The sequence below is a fragment of the Miscanthus floridulus genome, chromosome 5, assembly GCF_019320115.1.
Source record: "Miscanthus floridulus cultivar M001 chromosome 5, ASM1932011v1, whole genome shotgun sequence".
In the NCBI taxonomy this organism is placed as follows: Eukaryota; Viridiplantae; Streptophyta; class Magnoliopsida; order Poales; family Poaceae; genus Miscanthus; species Miscanthus floridulus.
This window is the reverse complement of record NC_089584.1, coordinates 145,969,590-145,981,853: the sequence shown is the minus strand read 5'-3', so window position 1 is coordinate 145,981,853 and position 12,264 is coordinate 145,969,590. Positions and strand designations below refer to the sequence as shown.

The following is a 12,264-nucleotide window of genomic DNA, read 5'->3' as shown; positions in this document are numbered from 1 at the left end:
GTGAACATCAGCGCTGCCGGGACAAAACTAGGAGTGGACGAGTACCAGCGACTCACCACAGAACTGGAAGATGTGAAGAAGCGGTTGGAGGTGGCTCAGGCCAAGCCGGCCACGTGCGCGCGATGAGTGCAGCAGAGCACGACAATGGCACGGCCGCGCCATGGGATGCACTACGGCGGTAGGGTCTAGGATAAGGCGAGCATGGTGACAATCGACGGAAGGGGAGGCTAGTGGTGCGAGTAATTTGACCGAGCTGCTTTGGTGGCGAAGAAAGCCGATGGCGCAGCACTCCGGGTCTTAATGGCCCGAGAGCTCTGCCCTTCAAAATTGGCGCACAGGACTGAGCTACAGGCTGCTATGAGGGGCGGGAAGGGTTACCGGCTACCCAACGGAGCTACGGGCCAGACCAATTGGAATGGGGTGCAACCACTACGACGAATTGGAAGAAAACGCTACGTCGGCAAGGGGACAGCGGAGCCAGAGGAGCTCACGGCATGGCATGGCTCATCTGCGGTCGTCAACGCAAGGTACCGCCGTGCTTGGCCATGGGGAACCCCAGGGCGTGCTCCTGACAGCCGTCCGCACGGCCGCTGCAGCAAACGACGAGCCTTGGCATGGCACGTCTGCGGACAGCGCCAGGTAAGGACACGGCGGACGCGACGTCGAGGCGACAGTGCAGCGGCAGTCTTCTAACGCGCTAGCGGCCAAGGAGTCAACTGAGCGGTGCCGAGCGCAGCCGCTAGCAATGCGGACGCGGGACCTCGCCCGACCACGGCCACAGCGGGGCAGGGCAAGGTGCAGGCAGAGCACGGCCGGCGGTCCGGGCGCCACGCGTCGGTTGGCGAGGCGAGCAGCAGCGAGGCAGAGCACGTAGGCGGCAGCAGCGAGCAGGTGGTCAGGACGTGCGGGTTGTGCACGTGAACGGCACAGCGAGCACAGTCGGGCGCGCAGTTGCTCTGGCCCGCGCGGTAGAGCGCGCTAGCAAGCCAACGGGGTGGTGACCGCGCCTAGAGCCCAGCCAGTGACGTGCATGACTTTTAAAGCAGCTAGAAAATGAGTACGCCACGCCCCAAACGCTATTCCAATTGCTCGATGCGAAAAGGAGTACACCGAGCCATCACTCTCAGTCGTGACATTGCGCTACTTCTTAAGCCAATTGTTCTACAACTAATGCCAAAGGTGGCTTCGTCGACCACTTCAAAGACTTACGCGGAGGACGTCTATTTGAAAGGTTTCGCATCGAGACCCAACCCCGACCCCCGAGACGTACTCGCTAGCCCTCCATGTCTTTGACCGCACCTTCTTATCGTCGTTCGCAAAACGTTTTGTAACATTTTGTTTTAACAAGAATTTGATTAAGATAATAAACGCGTTATGTGACATGAAACATAACCTTTTTCTTTCTGTTTCGTAAAAAGGTTTCCAAGCCAAACATGGATTATAAAGCCTATCATACACCAATGCACATAAATCAGATGCTTACAAAATGTTTCAGCAAAACGTTACAATGTAACACCCGGGTGTTACACTCGGGACCGGTCAAATGGACCTAAGAACTATATAGATTGACCGCCAAGAGTCTAGAGTCGGTCACCGGCTGACCTGTGCCAGACCCCCATGAACGGGAAACTAGGGCCCCACTTAGACTAGCCCGTTAAAAACTCACAGAGCATCATGTTTCGTCCATCAAGGAAAAACATGGTACAGCTCAACCCCTCCATTTTATCGAAGAGAACACTCGAGGGACAATGATCACGAAGATGAGCCGACCCTCGACCGCACCCCTGCTACGTGCGTGGGCTCGAGGAAAGTTGGACTCACAAGGAGACCGAACGTGTGGTCGTAGTACGATGGCAGACCGATCGAATCCTAGGGACCGGAATCAAGAAAAATCTTTCTGACCTCCCGAACCATATGGTTACATGCCCCCGAGAAGACCGATCGCGACAAAAGGGAACTGCCGCCCTACCAGAACACGACGCGGGCTACAAAAAGAAGGCTAAGGCTCTAAGAGTCCTCTCGTACGGAAAAGCCTCTAAAGGAGTATTCTACTCCTCCGTAGGCTCGGGGCCTACTGTCGGGTATCGCTAATAGGGATACCCGAAGCAAGGAGGTTAGTGCCCGCGCAGACTTCCCTGGATGAAGCAAGATGTATTAAAAGGTCTCGTCCAACCCTAAGGTCATGGGGGTCTCACCCAAGGCCACAGGCTCCGCCTCGCCCGACTCTATGGGTACGGCCTCCGTCTCGCCCGACCCCAAGGACGTGTTTTCCACTTTGCTCGACCCTTTGGGTGCGGGCTCCGTCTCGTTCGACCCCAAGGCCATGGGGGTCTCACCTAAAGCCGCAGACTCCGCCTCGCCCGACCCCTTAGGTGCGGGCTCCATCTGGCCCGACCCCAAAGGCGCGGTTTCTGTCTTGTTCGACGAGGACCCGTACCGCCACCAACCACTCCACGTCTAAGCGTATGGGCCAGGGTCAAAACTCTAACATCAGGGAAGAGACTAGCACGTCTCGATGTAACCCGTGGCTATGACGGGCCATACCTGAGGAGACACATCAAGAACAGCGTCAGACGTGCCAGTGTTGTTCCGCCTAACATTCGTACTAACGCTGACAGGCGCGTCAGTTCACCACGACGTCCACTAGGACGGAATGGAACGCCAAGACCGGCAGATGACGCCTGTGAATGGCGTCTGTGACGAATAGGACCGTGACGTGGAGCCATCCCTGTTGACGTCTACAGGGCCGGCGGGACCCCGCATGAAGAGGAAGAAGGACCCGACGATTCTGGAAGTCGTCTTCTCTCTCTAGTTCTTCTCCTTTTTCTCTGTTGTAACCCGTGCTCTTCCTTCGCCTATAAAGGGGAAGCAGGGCACCCCATGAAAAGGGGGATCCAGATCGGCACAAGACCAAACCACGAGATAAAAACACAAGAGCACGACACGAGCACACGGCTGAGCATCGATCGACCTCTCAGCACCCGTTCATTCCATTCACCAGAGACTTGGGATCCTTTTCCTTCTCTCGCCTGTTTGTAACCCCTACTGCAAACCAAGTGCCGGTAACACGAGCAGCAGCAAACTGGACGTAGGGACGTTCCGTCCAAACCAGTATAAACCCTTCTGTCTTCCGAGCACAGTATCCGAGCGAGACGCGTAAATACAAATTTACTCGTCAGTGGTCCGAAAACACCAATAATTCCTGAACTCTTGAGTTTCTAGATGGAGACAAACTTTATATCAAATTATAAAAGCTCAACTATATCGTATGTTTTATAGTAGATAATCATTTTTATTTTAGAATGTTTTTTTGGGTAAATTGATTTTAGAATGTTTAGGGCCTTGTAATGTGGAGCATGATAAAAGTTTTTTTTTACTTTTGGAACATTTTGATGTTTTTATTTTTGAAAATGTTTCTAGGGGCGTTTGAAAATCAACTTTTCTAGACGGTTGACTTAGTAAAACCGCCCTCAAAAATATATTCAAAGCTGTCCCTATAAATACATCATTTCTACAATCAGCGGCACAGAATCGATTTACCCTTCGCTTAGAAATCGTTTGCCGTACTAAGCTTACAAATGTACTGTATCATTGTACTGGAGCACTTTAATTTGCTTCAGATTACCACAACATGTAGTTTGTCGGCCCTGTTTGCTTGAACTACTTCTGCAGTACTTTTCAGCGAACGAATAATGTTTTCTCTCACAATCAATCAGCCTAAGTCAAATTTCAGCGAAACCTTTAGAAAAAGGATATTGGTCAATTTCTTATATACTGTACCTGGAAGAAAAGAAACGATGAGGGTGCTTATTACCCCTTTTGGCTCCCCTCGAATCCCAGTCTCGGGGATTAAACGTGAACGTATCGGTGAAATAGAAAAATTCTCCTGTGGTTACATGTACCTATGCGGCGCAAAAGCAAAAGAAAGGAACAACGCCACGACTTTCCAGTACATTCATGCATGGGCTTAAAAAGTGTCAAACTCAACGAGGTTCCTGTTATCCTGTTACATGCATATGGATCCACAAAGTTTTCAGTCGCCAGCCGGGGACCATCGAATCTGCAAGCTGCAGGATGTTCGATCGCGGCATATACTACACCTTTCCTGCTAACTCTATCTTGTGGATGCATTAGGACAATGTTCATTATTACACGCTTACACATCTTACACATCTGTAGGATGACTGTATCATTGCATGTATGATACGTGAAGGTGTGTAGCAAGAGATAGATGCATGACACTCCTATCTATCGATCTGTGTTCTTCGGGTTCCCCAGTGGCCGGCCGGGGACCTGCCGGCTCTGCCGCGCGCGCGCTGTTTTTGTATGCATGCAAGAGTCTACTCCATGTGTGGTCCATGGATTATGGACGATGGCTGCTGTGTGTGGCCCGGACGCGCCCCCGCGCAACGCCGCGTGCACGGCGGTCAGCGCGCGTTTCCGCGAACGCCGCCGGATGCACGCAGCATGTTCGGTCAAGACTTGAAGAGCAGTGGATGGGTGGGCACGCAACAGCGACCGGCCCCGCCAGCTTCCTGCTTGCTTCCTCTGTTACGGATATTACTGATATTATATTTATTTTTATATTTTTATCTAAATTTGAATTTAAATATGGATAGTATCAACCATGCTGGATATGATACGATTGAATATCGACATCATAAATATATAATTTGAGTATTCGGATACAAATATGATATCAGATGTTAAGTATTTAGAATCGAATACGAACCGATCTAAACGTCTCTAAACAAATTTGATATCTACGGTCGGAAAATATCTGTGTCATTTTCATCGGGTTTCGCATGGGCAACGCTAGCCGGGGCCTACGCTTAAATCCTGGTACTAGTACTAGGCAGGACTGTGGTTGTGAGCTGGGCAACCGGCGCCTCTCTGCCTGCTGGTGGTTGGCACGATCGATGATATCGATGGAGCGACGAGCCTGGTGAGGTGACGAGCTAGGACTGGAGCTAGTACGAACATCAGTTGCCACAAACTATAGGGACGTACACTGCTCACTCTGTCACCGGCTGCACTGCACTGCACTGTCATCGTGCATTATTTACTACTATCTGATTTAGTGGATTATTCCAACTTATAATACAAGCAAACGGACATCCTGCTTATCGAATTTAGAGGAATTTATGAGCCCTGATTTAGTTCTTCAAAAGTGCACTATAAAAAAAAAGATTTCTCATCACATCAAACTTGCGGTACAGGTATAGAGTATTAAATATAGATAAAATTAAAAACTAATTATATAGTTTGCTTTAATTTTGCGAGACGAATCTTTTAAACCTAATTAATCAATGTTTGGACAATAATTCATAAATACAAATAAAATGCTGCATTTGCCGAACTAAACACGCTCTGAGAGGAAATACTGTTCCAAATAAAAACAAAGGGATCGGCCGAGTTTAAGGGCACGGAACGGGGCCTATAGCCGGCCGTGGCCGTGGCCGTGCAGAGGCAGCGCGCCCGGGCCCCGCGCGCCCTGAAATTCCGTGCCACGGATTTTAAATCTACTAGGCGGTGGCAGTGGCGCCCGCACTGGCTGACACCGCGCCTGCATGCGCTGCGCTCCACTGCACCCAACGTCCGCGGAGCAGTAACTACCACTGCCAGTCCCAGTCCCAGTCCGGCCGGCTGCGGGCTGCCCTCCCCTTTCACGTACCGCGCCCCGCTTGCCCACCTTTTCAGTTCAGCGACCAATGGCGACGGCAAGACTGCCGCCGGCGGTGGCAAGGGGTACGCACGCTACTGTGTCTCGGCTCGTGGTGTACCGCCAGGCCAAATTATACGTCCCCAGCGGCCCGGTGACGTACCGATCGGCGTGCCGTGCCGTGCGTACGTAAATCCTGCATGCGCGCCGCCAGCCCGCCACGGTGCATGTTGGCCGGCCGGCCAGCCCGACCGAAACGCTGGGAGCGGGACGGGGACGGACGGAGGGCGTGGCATGCGCGTCCTCCAGGCCCAGCTGCGAGACGGAGGGAGTCGTCGTTCGACGTTCCATGATCAACTAGAGCGAGCACGGAGATGGCCAACGGGCCCCGATAGTCCGTACCCGATAGGTATTTGATCCATTAAAAAATGGAGATGTGATTATATCTTTACTCACGGACATCTAAATGGACAAGAATTTATCCCGACGGGTATAACGGGTATGGGAACGTTCCCTATTTACCCGTCCCCGTTACCCGTTGGGGAACCCGACTATTTGAGCTGTCATGTGAGTATTAGGTCCAAAGAAGCTCAACATAGGTATTTTGGCACAAATCTGAACAATCATATATATAGTCTACGTGTTCTAGGAATCCTAGTTCAATTTTTCCTCACCATCTCCGCCAGCAGCACAAGCATGCCTGCCTCACGAGCGCTTGTGCCCCTCGCTTCCTCAATTCAGACTCTCTGCCACCTTTGCTCGTCCTCCTCGCAACATCGCTCCTTCTCCTTGGCATCTCTGAGACTCCGACACTTATACCCGGGTGAAGAAGAAACATCTCCGATTGCAAAGCTGCGACCCCAAGTGTCCTTATTTATCATGTATGCAGTACCCGTCGGGTTACCCGACCGATGCCCGACAGGTATAAGATAGGTAAGAATCTATATCTGAGACAGTTAACGGAGACGAAGACAGAATAAATTCTCTACAGCGAAAAGAGATATTTCCGGCGATACGCACGCGTACAACCCGATCGACGTCTCCCAAATGCAAGGTCCAGTTTAGTTTGCAAAAAATTTTGCAAAATTTTTCACATTTCCCGTCACATCGAATCTTTAGACGCATGCACGAAGCATTAAATATAAATAAAAATAAAATTAATTACACAGTTTAGACGAAATCCACGAGACGAATCTTTTTAAGCCTAATTAGACTATGATTGGATACTATTTGCTAAATAACAACGAAAACGCTACCGTAGCCATTTTGCAAAAAATTTTATATCTAAACAAGGCCCAAGTCCCAACGTAGCAGTCCCGCTCCCAAGTAGGCATGCAGTGCACGCATCGGCATCGCTCGCAGGCAGGCTGTCCCTGTCCGCGGCGGCCGGCCCCGCCACGCGCCGAGCCTTTAATTTCCTTTAGGAAGCAGGTCGGCTCCCCGGCGGGCAAGCCAGCGTGCGCGGAGCAGGAGCCGGGCCCGTCCTCCCCCCGTTTCCCGCACGGCGCGACTCCCGAGCGGTGGTAGCAGCAGGCCAAGGCGCCAACGCCGAGCCCCCTCTGGCCTTCGCGCGATGCTCGGCCTCGGCAGACCGCAGACCCGGCCCTTTCCACGCCTAACTTGTCTGACGACGGCGCCTGTTGCACCGGCCGGCTGCTGCTAGCGGCGCGCGGCGTCTGATTCTGATCGGATCAGGGGGCCTAATAAGTGGTGCAATACTTCCGGCTGGTTTCCCCTTTCCCCCACGCGCGCGGGCGGCGCCTATCCTACTGTCCCCAGCAAGGCAGCAACTGCAAGCGCCCTCCCGTTCCCGGCCTCCCTCGACGTCGTCCGGCCGGGCCTCCTGCCTCGATAGTTGTGGCAGAGGAACAGAAGCCACGGTGCACCGGCTGGTCGCCGTACCGTGGCGTACGCACAGTGACAGAGAGCTGCTGGATCGTGTACGTGTCGGAGCTAGCCTAGGCGGGGCATGCCCCTTGCCAGGGCCGCCTGCTGATGGCCTGCCCGTGCCCGGCCCGGCGCAGAGACGACATCCAGCTCACCACGCATGCAGCAGGTTAGGCGTGTGGTACACTGGTACTGGTTTCTTCAAGCGACTCTCTTCTCTCTCTCGCATCCTACAATTCTGGAACGGAATGGGGCCGGTAAATGTAGCGTGCTCACGGTCGTTATTTTGGCTACCGTTTCCAAATTACCGGGGTGATGCATGAGGTGCACCAAACATACGCACAAACATGTACAGTAGTACGAGTACAAGAACTAGTGTGTGCAAGTCATGATGCATTCCACTGAGAATTTGTGCTACCTGTTAAGTAATACATTTGAATTGCTCCATCTACACTACTGTATGATTCTACTATCACTTGTCCTCTGGCTATGCTAGGCACTCTACAATGATCAGTGTAGTAGACCCGCCGTTTAAAGCCTTTTTTATATTACCTAAGGACCGGTGTAGATTTCCTCCTCTAGACTCTAGATCTAAAGTCTCTAAATACGTAATCTAAAGTTAGCACTAAACTTTATCTCGCATCACATTATAGCTTTAGATCTTAAAACTGAGCTAAAGTGCTCTAAAGTTTTTAGAGCTAAGTTTAGAGGATAGGATCAAATAGACCCTAAGACTAGTTGTCAGCACTGGTACAGAGACGGCCTTTACTCTCGGTGGGGAACCCCCTCTGGTCCTGGTTCCCCACCCGGGAGCAAGCATCCAGGACTAAAGGGGGGTCCTTTAGTCTCGGGTCCGGAACCGGGACTAAAGGTGCCTCCTGACATGCCACGAGGCCGGCACCCTTTAGTCCCGGTTGGTAATATACCGGGACTAAAGGTTATTTTTTTTTCTTTTTTCTTTTCTTTTCATTTTTTTTTGTTTTCTTTTCAAAATAGATTTTCGAAGTCGTATTAGTATGTTTCGGTTCAAGCACAATGAACGTATTAAATGACATAATTCAAGCATAGAACTATATATATATATATATATATTTACATGCATGCATGCATGCATCATATATATATGCATGCATGCATCATATATATATTTACATGCATGTATGCATATGTGTATTTTACAGTTGTTGTGATATAATAATTTTTCTCTCATCCTCTAACTTGGCTTCTATGGCAGTGTTGGGTCGAAGTAGAACTCGCCATTGGAATCGATGACCTAGTCATTAAAAAATCCGGCTATAGACTCTTGAATTGCTTTGATCTGGTCTTGTCGTATGACTTTTTCCTCCAACCATCGAGCCTATAGGTTTGAATTGAAGGAAAATAAATTAATATATGTAAGTACACACACATATATATATAAAGATATAGTAGCACAATCAATAATAATAATTAAATGAATATATAGTGTATTTTTAACGTATTTTGAGTCTCTCTGTAGGAGTTCTTTGGGAGAGCTCCTTGGTAAACTTGCAAACATAGTAACCACAGTAGTTGTTCCCCTGTTCCTGCCTCAGACACCACTTTACGAGAAAAAAATTTGTCATCCAATCTGGTGATCCGATGAAAGCTATATGTTTAATTAATAAAGATGATGTGATTTAGGGGACTTACTTTCAAAGGGATTACATTCAGTGGCGCTTTGTATTTTCCCATGTGTTGCTTCTCAATAAAGGTTTTCCAAATATTATCCAATAAAAAATTTGCCACGTCATCATATATAGTTAATCATCATGTTTGTGTGTATATATAGTTGCTAGAGATACCAAAATTACCTCTGAATAATATCTATCATATCTTGGTAGTCTTGTTGTGGTTTTCTCATCGAGTCATAGATTATCAAGTGACTTTTCACCAGATCAATGTCCATCAATATCCAGTGATTGCTGCATGTGTTTATAGGATATAACGCATAACACTCATTAATTAACTAGAACCAACATATGAGCTATTAAGGATGATCGACATTATTAACACTCACTTAAAGTTATGGGGAAAGTATATCCTTCTTGTGGCGTTGGTTCACTAAGAAGTTTATGAGGTTACTCTCTAACTCAGACTTCCAATTAGGCTTTGGAGTAACTGGGTCTTTGAATACTATATGGGGATCAACAAAATCAATTTTATTGCAGTCTTTCTTTCTGCACTCTGTCATTGTAAATCTACATATATATAATACTTGTTAGGATAATTTATATGCATATACACACATATGATGAGTTTAATAATAGATCGAAAGAATTATTACTTACAGGCAATAGCAGCTAATGATAACTTTGTCCAGAGAGGTCAGGTGGCATAGTTGATGAAATTCTACAAAGTCAACATACATAATATCATCGCCACGGAACCAATGTTCGTCTCTAATTCTGACACCAACGTAGAAGTATCCACTGGTAGACGCCTGCATGTACCACTTATTTAGCAGGTACATTTGCGTCCCTAGATCACCTAAGGCTTGAGGGTTGTATAGACTCTGGCCTAGTACAAATTTTTTCTTCCAAATATCAACCTCCGCTGCACTCTTAATGTTTCCATCACCAAACATATGGTAAAGGTCGAGACCAGTCTCTTTAATAAATTCACCAAGGTGATCCAAATCGATATTCGAAGATATGTTTGTCTGATGCATTAATCCTAAATTCGAACCATATTCATTACCAACAACTAGCGGGGAGATTGATTGGAGCGATTGTTGTCCGAGTTGTGCAACTCCTTTCTCTGCCCGCTTCTTTTTCTGTGCCGCCTCAATTGACTTGGTGAGAGTGCGGTCATAGTCCGTTAATGTTGCTTTGGACGGCTTACGAGATTCCCGCTGTTGTTGCTGGTAAGAAGCCACCTTTTTTCTTAGAATATCTAGAGCTACGAAAAAGTACGGTTTCTCTAGGTTACTCCTTGCTTCTTGATCCTTTTTAAGTTTGTCATAGAATCTGGACATATCTTTTTATATGCATCAGTTACTTCTTCCTTCTCTTCAGATATTATTTTGGGAATAGCCCTTGGTTTTACGGTGGCTTTCTTTGCCGGCGGGGGCTGGTTCTTCGTTTGTGGGGCTGGCCTCTTGCTAGTACTTGGCTTCTTGGTAGGTGGGGGCGGGGGAGGCATTGGAGACCACCTTGGAGGTGGCGGCTGCGGCGTTGGAGACCTCCTTAGAGATGGTGTGGATGCAGCCTCGCCTTCCAACACATCGTCATCGTACAGAGCACTATGATGATCTAGCGATTGAACAATTGGACTTAGGTTAGGGGAGGATCTATTATAAAAAAGGAATGATATATTATTATGAGCAGATTGTTAATTATTTAAGCCAATATAAATTAATGATATAGTGTTTTCATCCGCACCTATGGTGAGGTAGTTCAGGAGGAGGTGGAGGCGACATCTCGAAAATGATGATGTAGCGCTTGCGCCATAGAATGAATGTCTTCTCTACTTCTCTGAGAGTCTTCTCGCCATCACCTCCAGGAATGTCAAGAGGCAAATCACTAAAACCTTTTTTAACTTTATCTACCGAGATGGTAGCATATCCTTCTTGGATTATATTCCCATGAATCCTTGGTGTCTTAGTTCGGTCGATAGGATTAACAAGACCGATAGCCATCTTGATTGTGGAATTTCCCTTCGTAATGTGTAGCTCACACGATGTACAAGGTTCAGTGACGTCATCCACAGGGAAGCGCAGTCCTGTGTCCCCTTGATTTGGTATCTCCGTGGAAGCACAGCTGCTTTTCAACTGAATAGATTGACTAATGTTGATTCCTAGCTCTAATGCATGCTTGCTTGCACTCACTGCTATTTGCACTTGCCTTCTGATTTCCTCCTGCATTCTCGCTTCAAGGTTTTTTCCCACTCCTGTGCTTCACGCACCGCTTCCTCCAACCTCTGGAGCCACTGTGCCTCTTCTTCCTTCTTTCTCTGGCGGCTTCTGTAGGAAGGTCTATCCTGAGGGAATCCATGCTCCCATGAGACACTTCCTTTGCCTCTAGTTCGGTCGACCTAGGCAGGGTGTTCGTCTGCGGCGACTCGGCCGGCGGCAACATCGCGCACCACGTCCCCATCTGGTACGGCAACGAGCAGCTCACCCTTGACCTCATCATCTGGATCACCGAGTGCGTCCTGCTTTGGCCCTTCTTCGCCGCCGAGGAGAGGACGACATCTGAGGCGGCCAGCCTTGTTGATGAACACCAGTTCATGGGCATGGCACTGTTCGACCAGGCGTGGCGCCTGGCGCTGCCCATCGGCGCGACCAGGGACCACTCGGTGGCCAACCCGTTCGGGCCGGACAGCGTCCCGCTGGACGACGTCGCCTTCCCACCGCTGCTCGTCGTGGACCCGGACCAGGACGTGCTGCACGACCGCATACAGGACTATGCCGCTAGGTTGACTGCGATGGGGAAGCCGGTCGAACTTGCCGTGTTCAGAGGCTAGGGCCTCGGGTTCTTCATCTTCAACCTAGAATTCACTGTTCATGGCAACGGCCCATCCTACCGTTCAACTGCGCCGTTCGGCTGGTGCTGCATTGTGTGTGTTTGAATTGTGTGGCTATGCTGGAGGAGAGAGAAAGCCAAGAGAACTCACCTCACGAATGCGGAGGCGCGCGCGGTGGAGGGCCGCACGAGGTCGTCGGCGCGAGGTGGGGTGGCTACCGACGGCGGCGT

At 49.3% G+C, this 12,264-nt stretch overlaps 1 protein-coding gene across 1 annotated transcript; it reads left to right on the top strand.

Annotated features, from left to right (window-relative positions):
• Positions 1-300: 300 nt before the first annotated feature.
• LOC136455561 (carboxylesterase 15-like) lies at positions 301-12,034 on the top strand. Its single transcript, XM_066455533.1, has 2 exons — positions 301-527; positions 11,593-12,034. Exons 1-2 carry the CDS (start codon positions 301-303, stop codon positions 12,032-12,034), a joined length of 669 nt encoding a protein of 222 aa, XP_066311630.1.
• The last annotated feature ends 230 nt before the right edge of the window (positions 12,035-12,264 follow it).

Excerpts from the sequence above, each read along its gene's own strand:
- LOC136455561 (XM_066455533.1), top strand. The coding sequence starts at position 301 with ATGGCCCGAGAGCTCTGCCCTTCAAAATTGGCGCACAGGACTGAGCTA. Across the intron at positions 528-11,592 it reads TCTGCGGTCGTCAACGCAAG|TTCGGTCGACCTAGGCAGGG; the intron begins GTACCGCCGTGC and ends CTTTGCCTCTAG.